At 42.5% G+C, this 20145-nt stretch overlaps 1 protein-coding gene across 1 annotated transcript in view; it reads right to left on the reverse strand.

Moving 5' to 3' along the window:
- PCYT1B (phosphate cytidylyltransferase 1, choline, beta) overlaps window positions 1-18520 on the reverse strand; it is a 137313-nt gene extending 118793 nt beyond the window's left edge. Inside the window, exon 1 of the mRNA XM_013986017.2 lies at window positions 18211-18520. Within this exon, the coding sequence (XP_013841471.1) occupies window positions 18211-18282 (72 nt within the window). The 5' untranslated portion in view covers window positions 18283-18520. The remainder of the gene's footprint in view (window positions 1-18210) is intronic.

A 20145-nucleotide genomic window follows, 5' to 3' on the forward strand; every position in this document is an offset into this window, starting at 1 on the left:
TGCAACCTACACCACAGCTCACGGCAACGCCGGATCGTTAACCCACTGAGCAAGGGCAAGGACCGAACCCGCAACCTCATGGTTCCTAGTCAGATTCGTTAACCACTGCGCCACGACGGGAACTCCTAAAAGCAATAATTTTAAACCTAGTCTCCTTAAGTGCCAGATGAGAGGCTCTGTTAAAAGACTTACTAACAACGCTCAAGAGTCACTAAATACAGTCAGTGCACCTCCACAGAAGCCCATCCTTGCTACAAGAAGAAATACTCATGAGTAAGCAAGCAAGCAAGCATGGAATAAGCACTTTCAAAGAAAAATAATCCTTTATTTCTGCAAAGTAGTCTGGACAACCTCACCATCTGAACTGAAAAGGAGCAAAACCATTAGCATTAAAGCATGGCAGTGCCTGGCATATATAATACCATCATGGCTCAAAACATTTTTGGAGTAATTCTGCAATTTTCTTTTTTTCTTTCTTTCTTTTTTTTTTTTTTGTCTTTTTATCTTTTTAGGGCCACACCGGCGGCATATGGAGGTTCCTAGGCTAGGGGTCCAATCAGAACTGCAGCCGCCAGCCTAGACCTCAGCAACAGGGGATCCAAACTGCATCTGCAACCTACACCACAGCCCACAGCAATGCCAGATCCCTAACTCCCCGAGCAAAGCCAGGGATCAAACCTGCATCCTCATGGATGTTAGTTGGGTTCGTTAACTGCTGAGCCACAACAGGAACTCCTTCTGCAATTTTCATCATGGCAACTGTATAAGGCCACTTATGAAAAGCAGTTATTACGTCGAAATTTTTGTTGCCACAGAGGTATTAACCAGATTTATCATTCACGTATCAAACTCCCAGTCAACTGACTTTTGGTTGTTTCAAAAATATCAGAAATAACCCTCAGCATTGACTGTACCCTCTGATGATATCCAGTAAGAACAAAGGAGTGGTCTACTCTGGTGAAAAATTCCAGAAGAGCTAGAATCTTTTTTTTTTTCTCCGCCCCATGGCACATGGAATTCCTGGGCCAGAGATCAGATCCCAGCTGCAGTTTCCGACTATGCTGCAGCAATGCTGGATCCTTAACCACTGTGCCAGGCCAGGGATTGAACCTGCATCCTGGTGCTACAGAACCGATCCCATTGCACCACAGTGGGAACTCTGGGCTAGAGTTCCTAAGTGAGGAAGGCAACCCAAAGCTAGGCTCTGAAGTCACTTCTTGTAGAGCAGAGATTCTCAAACTTTATTGTGCCTAAGACTCACCTGGAGAACTGGTGAAACTACAGTTTGCTGGGTCCTGTTCCCAGAAATTCTAATTCAGAAGGCCAGAGTAGGGCTCATCAACTGGACAGTCTATCAACTCACAAGTGTTGCCTAAGGCCCAGACTTTAAGTAACATTGTTGTAGAGTGAAAATGGGAAGATAAAAACACTCATGTGTGTAGATAAGTTCTATTATCCTTTTAATTAACAGAAGGACTCAGGAGCCAACTTGGAGAGACTCCTGCCAACCAGAGATGAAAAAGTACATACATCAACAGAGACACAAATGACATTGGATTGAAATCCACCAGATATGTTTAAATCCATAAGCTCATAATACTACCAAAAAAAAAATCCCAAACCCCAAATCTTAGTTGTCTGCATTGGAAGAGGCAAGGGAACAAATGTATTATTTTGAAAACTAAGAATCAGAGGGAAGAAAATTAAGCATTTATCTTACGTTTCCTCTGCAAACTGTACCTCTGTGTGACCATTAAGTAGTAACGAAGGAGAAGGGTATCATCTTAGAATAAATAATGAAGAAGGTAATGAATTAAACTAACCCTATTTTATAATGCCTAATGAATGATTGGATCTAGGTATTGAGCATCAACAACTGGTAACATGGCAAAAAGACAGACAACTCCAAATGTTATATACTTTTTTTTTTTTGGTCTTTTTAGGGCCGCATCCACAGCATATGGAAGTTCCCAGGCTAGGGGTCAAATCAGAGCTACAGCTGCCAGCCTACACCACAGCCACAGCAATGCCAGATCCGAGCTGTGTCTGCAACGTACACCACAGCTCGTGGCCGTGCTGGATCCTTAACCCACTGAGCGAGGCGAGGGATCAAACTTGAGTCCTCATGGATCCTAGTCAGATTGGTTTCCACTGAGCCACGACAAGAACTGCCAAATGCTATACACTCTTGATAGAAGTATATGGACTGCCTATGAAGTAATGGACCAAGTAAATAGAACCTGGCTTTGACCACACCTCTTTTGTTGTTGTTCTTTTGGGGCTGCCCAGTGACATATGGAGTTCCTGGGCCAGGGATCAGATCAGAGCTACAGTTACAGCTGCGGCAACGCCAGATCCTTAACCCACTGTGCCAGGCCCAAGATCAAACCTGCGTCCCAGCGCTGCAGAGACACCACCGATTCCCGTTGCACCACAGTGGGGACTCCTGACCATAACCTTGCTCCAAGACAAACTTACAGGAAATACAGAAGGGATAAAAAATCCAGATCGTGGGACACTCTATAGGAAAAACCCAGTTTCTACAGCCAAAAAATTGAAAGAAACTTATAGATTAAATGAGATCTAGAAGACACAGCAATCAATTGCAGTATATTGACTATATTATTAGGATCCTAATTCAAAACACTGTAAAAAATTACAATGTTAATGAAACAATTAGAAATTTCAACAGTTTCTGGATGCTCTAAAAGAATTATTGTTTAAGGATGAAAATGATATTTTGCTTATATTTTGAAAGACTTTCGGAAATATAAACTGGGAGTTCCCATCGTGGCGCAGTGGTTAACGAATCCGACTAGGAACCATGAGGTTGCGGGTTCGGTCCCTGCCCTTGCTCAGTGGGTTAACGATCCGGCGTTGCCGTGAGCTGTGGTGTAGGTTGCAGACGCGGCTCAGATCCCACGTTGCTGTGGCTCTGGCGTAGGCTGGCAGCTTCAGCTCTGATTTGACCCCTAGCCTGGGAATCTCCATGTGCCGCGGGAGCGGCCCAAAGAAATAGCAAAAAGACAAATATATATATATATATATATATATATATATATATATATATATATAAACTGAAGTATTTGCGGATGAAATATATCATATGGATGTGAGGAGCAGATAAGGCTCTAAATGAGTAATTCTCAACTGGGTTCAGTTTTGCCCCCCAAGGTACATTTAGCGATGTCTGGAGACATTTTTAGTTGTCACATCTCGGGAAGTACTGCTCCAGGCGTCTAGTGGGTGGAAGCCAAGGATGCTGCTAAACATTCTACAGTGCACAGGACAGCCCTCCACTGTGGGGGAAATGGCTCTGCCCTGGCACCCTGACAACCTTGATCATGTCCACATAGTACACACGGGCCAAGACTTGAACTGCAGTGCATCTGAGTGTCGGCAGAAGGCTCTGTGCTCTTCCTGGAACACGAGAGGTGGGCAGCCTATTAGGAGCCACTCTGAAGCATCTCCCACTTGCTTCCCTGTGTCTCCTGAGATGCTGTCACAAGGCAGTTGCTAATCGCCTCCTCGGTGTTATTGAGGTCCAGCGTTTCCTGCCCTGCCCCCCTCCCTATAGGGCTAACGAGGAGAAAACCAGTCGGTCGTCATCAATAATGGGCTCCTCAGCGATGGGGGTTGAGCTCCCCTGGCCTCTTGTTTCCATGTGGTCCTTTTTGGTGTGTGGGACAAGGACTACAGGAAGGTGGCTACATTTGACTGTCTACATAAGTAATACACTGAATCCAGAAGCGACTCAATGTACTTTTAACCGTCAAACCAGTCAGAATGTGGCTTTGGTCTTGCCTTGTCTTGTGTGTGGACTGCACACATAACAATTATCCAGCCTCAAATGTCAACAATGCTGATGTTGAGAAGCTCTAGATGAAACCATATGGGTCATGAGCTGATCATTGCTGAAGCTAGGTGAGGAGAACATGAGCAGCACAAATAGGAAGGGACTGTTTGGTCTAATTTTGCATATGTTTGAAACGCTCCATAATAAAAGTATATTTTGAAAAGATAAGAATTGGTCACTGCTTGATTAACTGTCGAGCACTTTAAGTGCCTATTCTGAGCCAATATGTATCAATGCACAAACTGTCCTCAGACTTCCAGCTCTACTGCCAAGTTACAAACTGTGTGTTCTTTGGCAAATCACTTAAACTCTTTAGGGGTCCGTTTCCTCACCAGTGCAATAAGGCTAATGATGTCCCTGAGCATTTGGTAGGGATTAAATATAAGTAAACTGTTTAGCTGAGTGCCTTAAATAAATACCTTTGTTAGACCATCTTCCTTTGTTATTTTCATCTGCTACTCTTTTTTTTTTTTTTTTTTTTTTTTGGTCTTTTTGCTATTTCTTGGGCCGCTCCTGTGGCATATGGAGGTTCCCAGGCCAGGGGTCGAATCCGAGCCGCGTTTGCAACCTACACCACAGCTCACGGCAACGCCGGATCGTTAACCCACTGAGCAAGGGCAGGGACTGAACCCGTAACCTCATGGTTCCTAGTCGGATCCGTTAACCATTGCGCCACGACGGGAACTCCTGCTACTCTTCATTACTTTTATGGCCACACCTGTAGCATATGGAAGTTCCCAGGCCAGAGTCTGAATTTAAACTGCATCTTCGACCTATGCCAGATCCTTTAGCCCACTGTGCCAGGCCAAGGATCAAGCCCAAGCTGCTGCAGTCAGGTTCTTAACCCATTGTGCTGAGGTAGGAACTCCTGTGTACTACTTTTCAATGAAGAAAAGCAAGGAGCCCTTGTCATATGGACTAGTAAATTTCGACCCAGTCAATTTCTTTTCAAATAATTTTCTGTAAAATGTAGATGGCCCTGATATGAAATGGTTTTGTTCCAGGGAGTTCCTATTGTGCAGCAGAAACGAATCCGACTAGTATCCATGAGGATGCAGGTTCGATCCCTGGCCTCGCTCAGTGGGTCACAGCTTGGATTCTGCATTCCTATGGCTGTGGTGTAGGCTGGCAACTGCAGCTCCAATTTGACCCCTCGCTTGGGAACTTCCATATGCCACAGGTACGGCCCTTAAAAAGAAAAGAAAAGAAAAGAAGTGTTGGGTTCCAAGGGTTTAAAACAGAAAACCCTAGAGGGCTCCAAGGAAGAATGAGAAGTGAGAAGGAATGTATGTAGTTAATTCAGCAGTCTTTAATCCAGGCTGATTTTGCCCCACAGGGGACACTTAACAATGTCTAGAGATATTGATTGTCATAGCCTGGGTGGAGGGGTGCTACTGGCATCTGCTGGTTAGAGACCAAGGATGCTGCTAAATATCCTACAATATGCACAGGATTGCTCCCACAACAAAGAATTATCTGGCTCCAAATACCAGCAGTACCAAGACTGAGAAACCCTGAGCTAATGTGGCTAAAACCTTTTTTTTTTTTTTTTTTTGGTCTTTTTCTAGGGCCGCACCTGCAGCATATGGAGGTTCCCAGGCAAAGGGGTCTAATCGGAGCTGTTGCTGCCGGCCTATGCCAGAACCACAGCAACACGAGATCCGAGCCGCGTCTGCGACCTACACCACAGCTCACGGCAATACTGGATCCTTGACCCACTGAGCGAGGTCGGCGATCGAACCTGCAACTTCATGGTTCCTAGGCGGATTCTTTAACCACTGAGCCACAACGGGAACTCCTAATGTGGCTACAACTTTATGAAGACTTTCCAAGGTAATTAACTTTGCCTTTCTTTGTTCTTCTTATTTGATGCATACAGGCTATTAAAAGCATGCTCAGGAGAAATCATTCAAAATGTGATTACTCTATCTCTGTGGCCCTAATTTGTTATTCACTTCTTTATGAGAAAAAAAAAATCTTGAGTAGTGTTCTGACTTTATTGCCTTTGAGTTTCAGATAGCAAACTTGAAATATGCACTGACTACCTTCTTAATTAATAGACTGTGAAGGCAGGGCATCACTTTATTAACTAGTGGGAAGGATGTACCATCTCCCAACAGCTCTGTGGTCTTTATTCCCAACCCTTATACAATGGGGAGGCATTGGGATGAAGAGGTTTCAGACACTGCTCCCTAAACAGATATATTTCTCTTGTTAAAACTGCCCATCTCAGTTTATACGACATTTGCCTACCATGTCATTACTAAAGAAAAAATATTCTGGGTAATCCCCCCCATTCCCCACCATCCCCTTTCTAAAGTCAGGACACCTGAGGTCAAGACCATAGTACCACAGGCACTGAAGGAAAGCGTTAGGTAAATGGTGGTGACTGTGTAACACGATATTGTAAATCAGCCGCATTTCAATAACAAACATAAAAATTTAAATTTAAAAAGTGGTGGTAACTGTGTATTCAACTCGCAAACAAGGCTAAGGCCATTTCTGTGAGATGTGTTGTGTATTTAGGGGAGTAGGCAGTGGGGTAAAAATGTTTGAGAAGGTAAAAAGTGGGGCAAAATCTGTACAGGTGGTGGACTGGCTTAAGGATCTATGATACGGTTCTTTTTTTTTTTTTTTTTTTTTGTCTTTTTGTCTTTTTGCCATTTCTTGGGCTGCTCCCGCTGCATGTGGAGTTTCCCAGGCTAGTGGTCTAATTGGAGCTGTAGCCGCTGGCCTACACAACAGCCACAGCAACTCGGGATCCTTAACCCACTGAGCAAGGCCAGGGACCGAACCCGCAACTTCATGGTTCCTAGTCGGATTTGTTAACCACTGAGCCACGACGGGAACTCCTATGACACGGTTCTTATTTCTCCCTCACCCCATCCCCATCCGTGCTATGAAAACTGTCCCACCCCTCAGCCCAGCGAATTGGGTTAAGACCCTCGATTAAGACAGCCAAGCCATGGCCTAGTTCATAGTTTCTCAGATCCTCAGATTCCCTCTTTTAGGAATTAGAAAGCGATGGAGACTGAATGGGTCAGGAGCTGAGCTGTGGGCAGAGCAATAGAGGAACTATGTCCCAAAAATGACCCCTTTTGAGCGCTTCTCGAGCTGCTCGGCTCCCTGACCTTGCTAAGGCCCGCTTTTCAGCTTTCTGTGGATTCTCTTAGACAGCCTCTTGCATTCCCCATTATTAAAAAACTAGCTTAGTAGGTGCTGTTCCTTACAATCCAACCATCTGTGTCTGAGACAACTGTGTACACATCGCCACTGAGAGGTGAGACTAACATGAGAAATGAAGCTGAGAGCTAAGGGAAAGGCCACTTAACAGTTAATTGGGCTTCATGCTCAGCAGGGTCAAAGGATGACAGTGCCCCCAGAGACCAGCTCACAGGAAATTCCCTTTCTCAGAAGTCCTGTAAGGAGTTCTAGATAAACCCTACTGTTGATACCTTCATATACAGTCTTACAACTCATTGTGTGTTATTATGCTGAAGTATTGTTTATCTCATAATGTTACCTAATTCTCACTTGTAACCGTGATATTTATCTCTCATGCTGTCAATCAACTCACCAGCCAGATTTGGGAAAATCAGTTCATACCCCCAGGGTCCTTCCACTTTCTTATACCATCTTCCACCCACTCAGACCAGCTTCTGCCTCCACCACTCCACTAAAACTGAGTTATGTTTCCATATGTTTATTAGATACACAGAAGGATCTTTTAGAGCAGTGGTCCTTGATCAGGAGAGTTTTTTTGCCCCTCCCCCACAAGGTGATTTTGCAGTGTTTTGACTGTCACAAGTTGGAGGGTGCTACTGGCATCTGGTGGGTAGAGACCAGGGATGCTGCTAAATATCCTACAATGCACAGGAAAACCCCACACAACACAGAATTATCCACTCCAAAATGTCAATACTACCAAGGTTGAGAAATTTTGTTTTAGGGCAAAGATGGATCTTTGAGACACAGAGTACAATTGAAAATGGGCAAAGAATCTGAATAGATATTTCTCCAAAGAAGATATACAAATGGCCAATGAATACACTAAAAAAATGCTCAACAGCATAAGCCATTAGGGAAATGCAAATCAAAGCCAAAATAAGGGAGTTCTCTGGTGGCTCAATGGGTTAAGGATCTGGTGTCACTGCAGCAGCTCAGGTTGCTGCTGTGGCATGGGTTTGATCCCTGGCCCAGGAACTTCCCCATGTGGCCATAATAAAACACAATGAGATACCACTCTGTACCACTAGAATGGGTATAGTTTTTTTTTTTTTAATGGAAAATAACAACTATTGGTGAGTATATGGAGAAATTGGAACCCTCACACATTGCTGGTGGGAATGTAAGATGGTGCAGCCTCTTTGGAAAGCAGTTTGGAAATTCCTTTAAAAGTTAAAAGTAGAGGAAGTTCCTCTTGTGGTCAGCAGTAATGAGCCCGACTAGTATTCATGAAGATGCAGGTTCAATCCCTGGCCTCGCTCAGTGGGTTAAACGATCCAGCATTGCCATGTGCTGTGGTGTAGGTGGCAAACGCAGCTCAGATCCCACGTTGCTGTGGCTGTGGTGTAGTCCAGCAGCTACAGCTTTGATTCGACCCCTAGCCTGGGAACTTCCATATGCTGCAGGTGCAGCCCTTAAAAAGCACACACACACACACAAAGTTAAAAGTAGAGTTAACTATTAGAACTAGAAATTCCACTCCTAGGTATATACCCAAGAGAATTGAAAACATGTCCACAAAAAAACTTATACACGAATGTAATAACAGCATTATTCACAATAACCAAGAAGTGAAAACCACTCAAATGTCCACTGACTGATGAATGGAGAAACAAGGTGGTAGAGCCACACAATGCAATGTTATTTGACCACAAAAAAGAACAGAGTAACAAAATATGTTACAATGTGACTGAACCTTGATAACATGCTAAATGAAAGAAGCCAGACACAAAAGACCACGTACTGTAAATCCATATGACAGAAAGTAGATTAGTACTTGCCTGGTGCTGGGGATATTGGAAAGGAATGGAGAATGACCGCCTAGTTCCCATTGTGGCTCAGCAGGTTACGAACCTGACTAGTATCCATGAGGATGTGGGTTTGATCCCTGGCCTTGTTCAGTGGGTTAAGGATCTGGTGTTGCCATGAGATATGGTGCAGGTCGCAGATGCGTCTCAGATCTGGCATTGCTGTGGCTGTGGCAGCTGGAGCTCCGATTTGACCCCTTGCCTGGGAACTTCCATATGCCACAGGTGTGGCACTAAAAGAAAAAAAAAAAAAAAGAATGTTAACGGCTTCTTTGGAGGGATGATGAAAAATTAAATTGGGTTGATGGTTGCATAACTTAGTGAAAAAAAGTTTTACCCCCCCCCTCAAAAAATGTTTACCAAAAAAAAAACCTCACTGACTTACACACTTTAAAATGTGAGTTATATATATTTTTATTTTTTCTATTATCTCTATTTATTTCCTCTCTCATCTTTATTATCTCCTTCCTTCTGCTGACTTTGTTTTATTTGCTCTTTTTTCTCTAATTCTTTTAAGTAGTGGGTTAGGTTGTTGATTTTTTTTTTTTTTTTGTCTTTTTGCCTTTTCTTGGGCTGCTCCCGTGGCATATGGAGGTTCCCAGGCTAGGGGTCTAATTGGACCTGTAGCCGCTGGCCTACACCACAGCCACAGCAACACAGGATCCCCAACCCACTGAGCAAGGCCAGGGACCAAACCCGCAACCTCATGGTTCCTAGTCAGATTCGTTAACCGCTGAGCCACAACGGGAACTCCCTAGGTTGTTAATTTGAGATTTTTCTTGTTTTTAAAGAAGGCCTGTATCTCTATGAACTTCCCTCTAAGAACTGCTTTTGCTGCATCCCATAGATTTTGTATGGTTCCATTCTATATCATTAAAAGAGTGACTCTTTCAGTCTCTAGAATACCTATCCCAAAGTAGGTGCTCATTAAATAATGTAGTACCCCTGAAGCATGGAAGACAAAAGATTTCCTTCCTGCTCTGATTACTATAGTAACAATTTATGCCCCAAAGGCCACAGTAGTGATTCCCTTAAACAACCTCTACATGAACTAACCTGCAGAATTAACCAACACTCTCCATTTCCCCTAAGTGTCCTAAGACTTCTGGCTAAGTAGGTAAGCTACTCTTGAGAATGCCTGGATACTTTTGCTTCCTCCAGTTGAATAGTACATTTTCTAAGACTTAACTAAACTTCTTTCCAGATCCATTTATGCCTATTGTACTTGTGATTGTGATATAATTTAATTAAATGTTATATAAGTTGATAAAATGATGAACAAAAGAGTTTCTTTTAAGAAATTAAGTTATTTTAGAAAGACAAGATAAACCTTGTGACTTTTTAAAATTGCTGTTGAGGGAGTTCCCACTTTGGCATAACATGTTAAGGATCTGGCATTGTCTCTGCAGTGGCTTGGGTCACTGCTGAGGTACGGGTTTGATCCCCAGCCTGGTGCAGTGGGTTAAGGATCCAGCATTGTTGCAGCTGTGGCATAGGTCAAAGGTGTGACTGATTCTTTCCCTGGCCAGGGAACTGCCATATGCCATGAGTGTGGCCAAAATATATATATAATGATAAAATAAAATAAAATTGCTGTTGAATTAGGTGACAACAAGATGACTGTAAAAGAAAGGCAACAAAATCCCCCCCCCCAATCTAGGATTCTATACTCAAGAGTGTTTTGAAAGTATCTTGTTTTCACTTAATTTAGAACAAACTAAAAATGGAAATCAGAGACATTGCATATGTGTATGCCTAATGAAAAAAAGGAAAACAGAGTTCTAATCGGTGGCCCAATTAAAGGATTGGAAAATCAATAGTATATTTATTTTAAATTTAAATAAAATGTTTAATGTATATATTTATCATTTTAAAAAACAAGTCTCCATTATAACTATGTTATTTTTCAATTAATTGACCTACTGGTATACATTGTATAGGGTAGGAAGACTTCCATGCTTCTCAGGGATTATAACTCTCTCCTACCATGTATAATGGAGAAAACCCTACAAAATTATTTTATAATGCTCCATTTCGTCTTGAATTCCTCGTGTGATATTTAAGAAAGTCCTTCAGTTGCCATCCTAAGGAAAAGTAGGGTAGCCACACAGAAAAGAATATATGGGACAGATGTGATACAAGTCTTACCCATGTCTCTTGGAGGCTGATCCAGCTCTCCCCATTTGGGGGGAAGCTGAGGAAGAGCTGTAGAGAGTGAGTCTACCCTCTCTAGTATCTCTAAGTAAGTCCCACCTGGTCTTCAGATATCACAAACCTACAGCAACCCTCGGAGTCTGGCAGGATTTGGGGTGGAAAGCCTTATAAACAATGATGACATTTTTGTTGCTAGTGTTCATGTCAATCAATGTAGAGGCTAGAGTCAAACTGAAGTTGATCCATGCAACACAGATCTGTCTGAAAGGCTGGGCTGAAACTCAATCATTCTCCTACATGACCTAGAGATGACCTTAGATGGACAAACTCAAGACTCTTCCTGGGCAAGGAGAATACAAAGTAAACACAGATATACATTCTTTTCACTTAATTCAGCAAACATTTATTAAATATCTATAGTCCATCAGGAACCAAATATGAATGTGATGTTTCCACTCTCGAAGAATATATAGAGTAAAAACATATATGTAAGGCAAACTCTCAAGGATTGATTATTTTAGTGACTATAATGGTACTGTTAAAAAGTCTAATCAGGAGTTCCCTTGTGGCACAGCAGGTTAAGGATCTGGCATTGTCACTGCAGCAGCTCAGGTTGCTGCTGTGGCACAAGTTTAATCCTTGGCCTGGAAAATTCCATATGCCACAGGTGTGGCCAAAAAGAAATTTAAAAAATAAATAAATATCATTTTGGAATTCCTACTGTGCATTAATGATCTGGTGTCTCTGTAGTGCACAGGTTTGATCCCCAGCTCGGCGCAATGGGTTAAGGATCTGGCATTACCACAGCTGTGGCACAGGTCACAGCTGCTGTTTGGATTCAACCTCTGGCCCAGGAACTTCCACATGCTGTGGGTGTAGCCGAAAAAAAATTTCTCATCATACTCATATTTGCTTTCAAAAGAATTATATAAATGCTTCTCAGGAGTTCCCATTGTGGCTCAGCTATGATAACAAACCAGACTAGTAACCATGAGGATGTGGGTTAAGGATCTGGCAATTCCATAAGCTGTGGTGCAGGTCACAGAGGCTGCTCAGACCCTGTGTTGCTGTGGCTGTGGCATAGGCTGGAAGCTACAGCCCCGATTCAACCCCTAGCCTGGGAAATTCCATGTGCCGTGGGTGCAGCCCTAAAAAAAACAATGAATGAATGAATGAATGATGCTTCTGTAGTTTTTGTTTATGACTTAATGGAACTGAGAAAGACAGCTTTGAAAAAGATACTGTTTTTTGTTTTGTCCTGTGCCATATGGTCCAACTTTTAAAATTCCTTTTTTTCCTGTGTGTGTGTGTGTGTGTGTGTGTGTGAGAGAGAGAGAGAGAGAGACAGAGAGAGAGAGAGGTGGGGGCAGAGGGAAAGGGAGAGGGGATTTGTAGCTTGTAGCTTGCAGAAAGACAGAGAAATTTTTAAATGTCCTAATATCTGGGGCCAGACTGAAATAAAGAATATGTCTTCACATTATGAGGTCTCATTGTGAGAATGGGGCAAGATTAATTTTATGCCAGTTCTTGTGCATTCTTTACTCCATGTTATTTGGGAGCTGGCTCCAAGTCCCTTAGAATAAAGGGGAAAAAATAAGAGAAACCAGTAAGACTCCTTTTCTCCCCACAGTTCCCAGGGCTGGGAAGGCCAAGGGAACCCCAGGTTTCAAACACTCCCAGGTCCAGCCTCTCACTCCCATCTCTCTGCATGCTAAGCCAGTGAGGTTTCCTAAATGTGAGATAGTTAAGGTTTGCCTTAGAGGAACACACTGGCTGGGGCTCTATAGTTTAGGGACAGACATTAGTGTCTTCTAAAGAACTTTACATTCACTTGTCTCAGGAATGGAGCATGTGCATCACTTGTTAACTTTCAGAGTAAGAAGTATCAGCAGAGCAGCCTATGGCAGTGATGATACACCTGCTAATTGGGTTAGGAGGACATGTGACCCTTGGGTCAGTCTACTATGCAGTTTCCAAAGGGGACAAGGACTGTGCTGAGTTAGCTGAAGGCTGTGCAAATAAATGCCTGTTCCCGTAATATTGAGATTTGTGTGCAGGAATTACAGAAGGCTGAGCAGGTAAGCACCTAATGGCATTTTGGAACAAAAAGTAAAAATGTAACATCTACTCTCCCTTTAAGTGGCTTTGAAAAAAAATGCTCAGATAGTTGAGGTGGTTTTCTTTTTGGCACATTTGTTGAGTTTTTCCAATGGTCCTGACTCTGCCACAGATACAGGAGATGGCAAAGGCTTGATAACAAAGAGATCTCTTTCTAGCCTTTCCCGAATCAAAGATTGGTTCCCACAGGTGGCAGGGAAAAAATACTCAGATTTCTAAACCTCAGAAATTTGGAAGGTTCTAAATTGTTTAATTCCCTCTAAATAAAGACTAAATATTCAACATACACTTATGTTGTTTCTATTAATTAAACATTATACACATTTTCCTTAAAGAAGATAAGGAAGTGACAAATCATATTCTTTGAAACTTACTGCTAAATTGAGGACCTGAGTTTTATTTTTTCTAAAAAGACATTGATATTTGGTATGGTCAAACCAAGCAAGTTGCAAGAAGCCACCTCAGCTAAAGATTTAGGAATCCAAGTGCCATTCGTCTCTAAATAACCCAAAATTCTCTTCATCTATCCTAGTACCTGGAACCAGCACAATATTTAGCAAATGTGTTCAACATAAACATTCGAGGACTGATCGACCTAACCCATGACTAGTGCCCTAGGAAGGTAACTGTTCCTTCTGAAGGAGCTGGCAGATTTCATTTCCAATCCTGGGGCTGGATGGCACTCCTCACCCCCACCCCTCCCCTGAATGCCCAGCAAACATCTCTCACCCCCACCCCTCCCCTGAATGCCCAGTAAATATCTCTTTCTCACAAACAGGAAGCCCTTATCTCAGCATGAAGACTTTGCAGCAAAGACTAGTAAAGGGAAAAGAAGAAATGAAAGACAGAGAGAGTTTTCATTTTGATCCATGAACTCTTTGTAGAAAATCAGAGTCAACTCCATTGAGTGGCATCTTGAAAGAACGGTCTCTATGAGCCAATCAAGAGATTTTTCTGGAACCCCTCCCATGTACCAGGCTCTCTGAGGAGCCCACAGGAGCACTCCTGCCAGGGAATTTTGGGTATAGTGGAAGAAGCAAGGAATTAGATCCTGAGCCAGTAAAATTTTCAGCATCAAAGTATTCTATGCTACCAATTTACTATCCAAAGTAAGAGAGGAAGGTAAGTTAGCAGGAGATGATTTTACATAAAATTTAGGAATAGCAGAAAGAACTAGCTAGCCACATTATTTCCTACCAGGGCACTTTAGGGGATCTTGGTTATAATGAATAAATTAAAAATGTATAATTAGCATATCAATTGCTTGCATCTAAGTGAGAGCTTCTGGAGTTATTTGATGGTGCTTAAAATCTTTGGTCTCTGAAGTGCATTTAATGTCTCCTTGACTCTTATCTATATTATTAGTTTGCAGATCAAATTTAACTTGGTGCTATGCAAATGAATAAACTTGAAATAAATGAGATTTTATGGCAAAATTTTAAATCCATATTACTTTAACAGAAATGCAATATATTTTGAGAAAATGTGTCAACATACCAAAAAGAGATATTGTGGCTTAAAGCAGCACTATCCAATAGTATCTTCTGCAATGCTGGAATATTCTGTATCTGGACTATCCAAACAAGGTAAACAGTAGCCACATGTGACTATTTTTTTTTTCTTTTTAGGGCCACACCTGTGACATGTGAAAGAGGCAAGGGGGTCGAGTCTGAGTTGCAGCTGCTGGCCTACACCACTGCCACAGCAACGGGATCCGAGCCGCATCTGCGACCTATGCCTCAGCTTACGACAACGCCAGATCCTTAACCCACTGAGGGAGGCCAGGGGTTGAACCTACATCCTCATGCACAGTATGTTGGGTTTTTAACCCACTGAGCCACAACAGGAACTCCCATGCATGTGACAATTGAGTACCTGAAAGGTGGCTAGTGTGATTGAAAAACTAAACTTGATATTTTATTTAATTATAATTAATTAAAATTTAAAGTTATATGTGGCCAGTGGCTACCTTAATTGACAGTGTAGATTTAAAAAGTGAAACTGGATTCCAAGAACCTGAATTCCAGCCCTCTCCTTACTACCTTGGACAATTTACATAACCTCTGAGAGCCTCAATTTTCACTTGAAAATAAGAATAAAAATAATATCAACCTCACAGCATTTGGGAAAGAGGAATTGAGATAATGTTCAGGCATTCTCCTATTTCCAAATAAATGCCAATCAAATACTAAAGTATTTGTAGTAAAGTAATATGCAGAAAATGAATATCCATTTTTTTTTTTTTTGGCTGCCCCGTGGCATAGGGAGTTCCCGGGCTAGGGATCAAACATGAGTCTTAGTTACGACCTAAGCTACAGCTGCGGCAATGCCAGATCCTTAACCCTCTGTGCTGAGCTGGAGATCAAACCTGTGTCCCAGTGCTCCCAAGACGCCGCAATCCCATTGTGCCACTGTAGGAACTCCCAACTCCTTCATTTAAAGGGAATTCTCATTCTTAGATTAAAAATATAGTTGACACTTGAACAACATGGGTTTGAACTGTGTGGGTCCACTTACATGTGGATTTTTTTGAGAATAAATATTACAGGCGTTCCTGTTGTGGCGCAGTGGTTAACGAATCTGACTAGGAACCATGAGGTTGCGGGTTCGGTCCCTGCCCTTGCTCAGTGGGTTAAGGATCCGGCGTTGCCGTGAGCTGTGGTGTAGGCCGCAGACATGGCTCGGATCCCACATTGCTGTGGCTCTGGGGTAGGCTGGCGGCTACAGCTCCGATTCAACCCCTAGCCTGGGAACCTCCATATGCCGCGGGAACGGCCCAAGAAATGGCAAAAAGACAAAATAAATAAACAAATAAATAAATACTACAGTACTATGCAATTCATGATTGGTTGAATAATCCTCAGACATCGAGGGCAGACTAGGTTATACTCTGATTGTTTAAGGGTAGTTATATTATTAAATTCATAATTAACCTCACTGTTCAGATATAATATTTAGTGATGATGCTGATAAACCAGCACCATTAGCAATAGCCAGAGATGTCACGTGTCAGCTTAGGGGTGCCCAAAAAGGCTGGCAGTTAGAAAGTTATATTTACAGAAATTGGGGTCAGCTTCTATATGAAAAGTATACTGAGAACTGAAAAGCATGACTAAAATGTTAATGCAGTCACTTCTTTATTATTGTTATAATTAATACCATAATTCATCTTGTTTAGCCAAGAAGGCTAAATAAACCCATTCCATTTAACTCTGAGAAACTGAGGCACAAACTAACAGTGGTTAGGAGTTTGAGCACTTTCACTGAATATAATCACATGAAGTAAGGCATGTAACGTACTTGAACAGGACAGGTCACCTACTAAGAACTAAAATGTCAGCTATTATTCTGATAATAAGTGATGGTATTAGTCGATTGTGAGATTAGAAGCCTCTGGCTATTTTTCAATTCACAATGGGTATGGGGATACAGAGTAGTATTTAGGCAGATTTAATTCTACATGACCGTACACAGAAGGATCAAACCAGTTTTTCATGTCTGTCCCAGTCTAGAACTGAATCTAGCTGTTTTGATACCACTTCAAATCTATTTTTGGAATGAGGCCTGAATGAGTGAATAAATGAATGCATGACCACAATGCCTCCCGATTCCCCAGTAACTCGGTGAAAGGAGATGGTGACATTCATGAGTCTTCAACACACCAAATCTGAGATATCATGGGGAGGCGATAATATGGGCAAGGGACAGATGGGTGGACATGGTCTACCAGTCATGTAGCTCAAGTGCCTGGTGGATATCATCCCGGCCACTTTCTAAGGCCTATGTGCTTTAACCAGCCATTCCAGGGCCACTCCAAGGCGCCTGGTAAAGTTTTGAAGGAGTGCTGGGACAGGGAAGAGCAGGGCCAGCGTCCCAAGGCATGAGAAACCAACCACTCTCTGGGGAGTGGTGTAAAACCAGTTTTACTTTGAAGCAGAAATTACATCACTGCTGGTCCTAATCTCTTCTTGACATCATTTAGAATCCTTCTTACTTATTTGGTCCCACCACCTCGACTTTTTCCATCTAGAACTCATTTGGTTTAATAGGGCTCCACTAAAATGCACATTTCCCCTAGGAACCCTCGCCCCCAAGTAAAAGACCACAGTAGGTAGTACCACTTACAGGATAGCTGCACTGCAAGGAATTCACAAGTGGATGTTCTGGTCAGGATTTTGTGACTTTACTACTAGAAGATTTTCTTAACTTATAAGATAATGAACATTTTCTGAAAACATTTCTCCAGTGCCCTCAGGCTCCCACACCATCATTCTTGGTCTTGAATTACATACATTTACTCATACTGACTTGACCTTTTTTACCTTTTTAAAAAAAAATTTTTTTAATTGAAGTGTAGTTGTTTTATAATGGTGTGTTAGTTTCTGGTGTACAGCCAAGTGATTAAGTTTTTTTTTAAAAAAAAAATATATATATGTTCTTTTTCAGATTCTTTTCTATTAGAGGTTATTCCAAGATATTGAAGATAGTTCCCTATGCTATAGAGTAGGTTCTTGTTGATTATGTATTTTATATATATTGGTGCATATCTATTTAACCTTTTTTTTTAGAAAAAGAATTTGAGGGAGTTCCTGTCGTGGCTCAGTGGTTAACGAATCCGACTAGGAACCATGAGGTTGGGTTTGATCCCTGGCCTCGCTCAGTGGGTTAAGGATCCCACGTTGCTGTGGCTGTGGCATAGGCCAGTGGCTACAGCTCCGATTAGACCCCTAGCCTGGGAACTTCCATGTGCCGAGGTTGTGGCCCTAGAAAAGACAAAAAAAAAAAAGAAAAAAGAAAAAGAATTTGTCCTTATGATCTAATGCTGTCCACAATGCTTGCACCTTAGTCAGGGGATAAAGAACCATTAACCAGTTTTTCTTTTCTTTTTTTTTTTTAAATCACCTTAAGATGGAGAGGATATTTCTATTTTGAGAGTGATTCCATTAATTATCACAGGTCCACTACACTCACAAATGCACAGGACTTTGGTTTTTGAACCTACTTTGATAATCAAAGAGGCAAAAATCAGTAAGAAAGCAAGTACATTACCTTGCGCCAGAATTTGGGAGGGCAACTGTCCCTGGTGTCCTCTTTCATGGTGCATTCCTGGTGACCCACCATGTCTGCTCCTGACCTGCCTTCCCTCCTTTTTTAGAGTCCTCTCTTCCCTTTGGAGTTCTTTTGTGTCACGGGGTGAAAGTTTTCTTTCTCCGGGTTTATGGGAGCACCTGACCAAAGGTTCAGCATAAACTCCAAGGAGCTAGTCGTGTCCCAGGGATTGAATGAGCAGAGATCCAAGTTGCCGGGTGCTCTTGCTGTCTTGGCCACAAGCCTCCTCTTGTCCCCTCTGGGCTGTGGTTCATTAACAATTACTGTGCTCTGCACTGGCGCGATGATGGCCTGTTGTGTGGGGACAGGCTGGTTGTGGTGAAAGCTGCACTCGTGAAAAAGGCCATTGTTTGACCTACCCTGTCCCTCGCTGGAGCTATGGCAACAAATTCTGTTGGCGAATTAACTATGTCATTGTGTGCCGCCTTGACTGATTATGCTCCTGGAATGACAAACTTTCTCTCTCTTTTTCAAGATGAAAAATGGTCAAGACCTTAAAGTGTTAATATACAACTCAGCACTTCCTTCAAATAGGTGAATAGAGATGGAGAAAATAAATCTCTCGGATGCACTTTGTGTCTAATAAAACATTTCATCTCTTCCCAGGAGCTCTTCTAAGCACCTCTGGCAATGAATTTGTGCATTTTAACAATGTTGAATCTTCGCAACTTGTGTTAAGGTAATTTCCCCTCAGATAACGCTGTGGGTTAAAAGAATGCTTTAAATATGCATGTGCTTTGGGCTGGCTCTGAAAAAAATTCTTTTTAAATCTGGCTACAGCAAAGCACTGTGGGAACTCTGGCTGCTGTTATCATGAGTACCACAACACAGTTCAGAAAAACTGCTGTCCATCAAAACTCAACTAGACCACATAAACATTTCCTATCCTGGCAGGAAAACTCTTAGTTACTTTCTTAAATATTCCATCTTCTGGACAGTAAAACTTGGTCTCATCAGTCCAAGGATCCTTTCAAGCTTTCTGTCCATCTGTCCATCCATCCATCCATTCCACGCTTTCTCTGTCCAAGTGTTGTGCTGGTTGCAGGGGGAGTTCTGTCAGTGAATTTGCTGCTAGTTTCCTAGCATGGGAGTATGTAGTGGGCTGATAGGGTAAGCTGGAATTCCATTCCCAAGGATCTCTTTCCTTTAGCTCCAAGTCAGAGTTGGCCAAAAGAGGAATTTGCACAAGCTTTGGAAGACATGAGAGTGAAAAGAGTGGCTGGGCATGGCAACCAACAGAGGAGAAGTGACAGTGGGTCCTAGCTTGTCCTCACTCTGCGTCCAGATCTTTTTCCCAACTGCTGATACTGTTGCCCAAAAGCAGCCCAGGGCCACCATCGGATGTATATGTAGCCCCAAAGAGCTTCCCATCGCTTCTCTTAGGCTTCCTTCTCCACTGTGGCAGCTGGATATGCAAGGCTTCTGACTCCCAGGTGGGTGACCTCTTCCATCCTCCAACCCCCTTCCCTGGACCTTCCTTACCCCAGCCTCTCCCATGATGGGCCAGGTCTATTTCCTATCATAAGTCCTTTCTTCCATGGCTCATAGTGGTTCTGCTTCCCTGACGGAACTAGGACTGATACACTCATTTTTCCACATGGTACAAAGACTGTTAGGAGAGGATCCTCAGCATGCAGGGGTAGTTTAGAGGGTAACAGGGAGGAAACCCATAGAACTTGTGTCTAGAAGCCACTGCAGAACCCAGGGAAACAGATGTTATATTTGCACGGGACCGCTGCCTCCAGATCCCAATAGCCTTCACCCTGCAACACTTCTTTTCAGATCTAAGCATTTCTGCAGATACCTCTTCTTTCTCCCTTCCTATATCTTCCTTCATCCTCATTTTTTTTTTGTCTTTTTGCCATTTCTTAGGCT

The sequence above is a fragment of the Sus scrofa genome, chromosome X (genome assembly GCF_000003025.6).
Source record: "Sus scrofa isolate TJ Tabasco breed Duroc chromosome X, Sscrofa11.1, whole genome shotgun sequence".
Lineage (NCBI taxonomy): Eukaryota > Metazoa > Chordata > Mammalia > Artiodactyla > Suidae > Sus > Sus scrofa.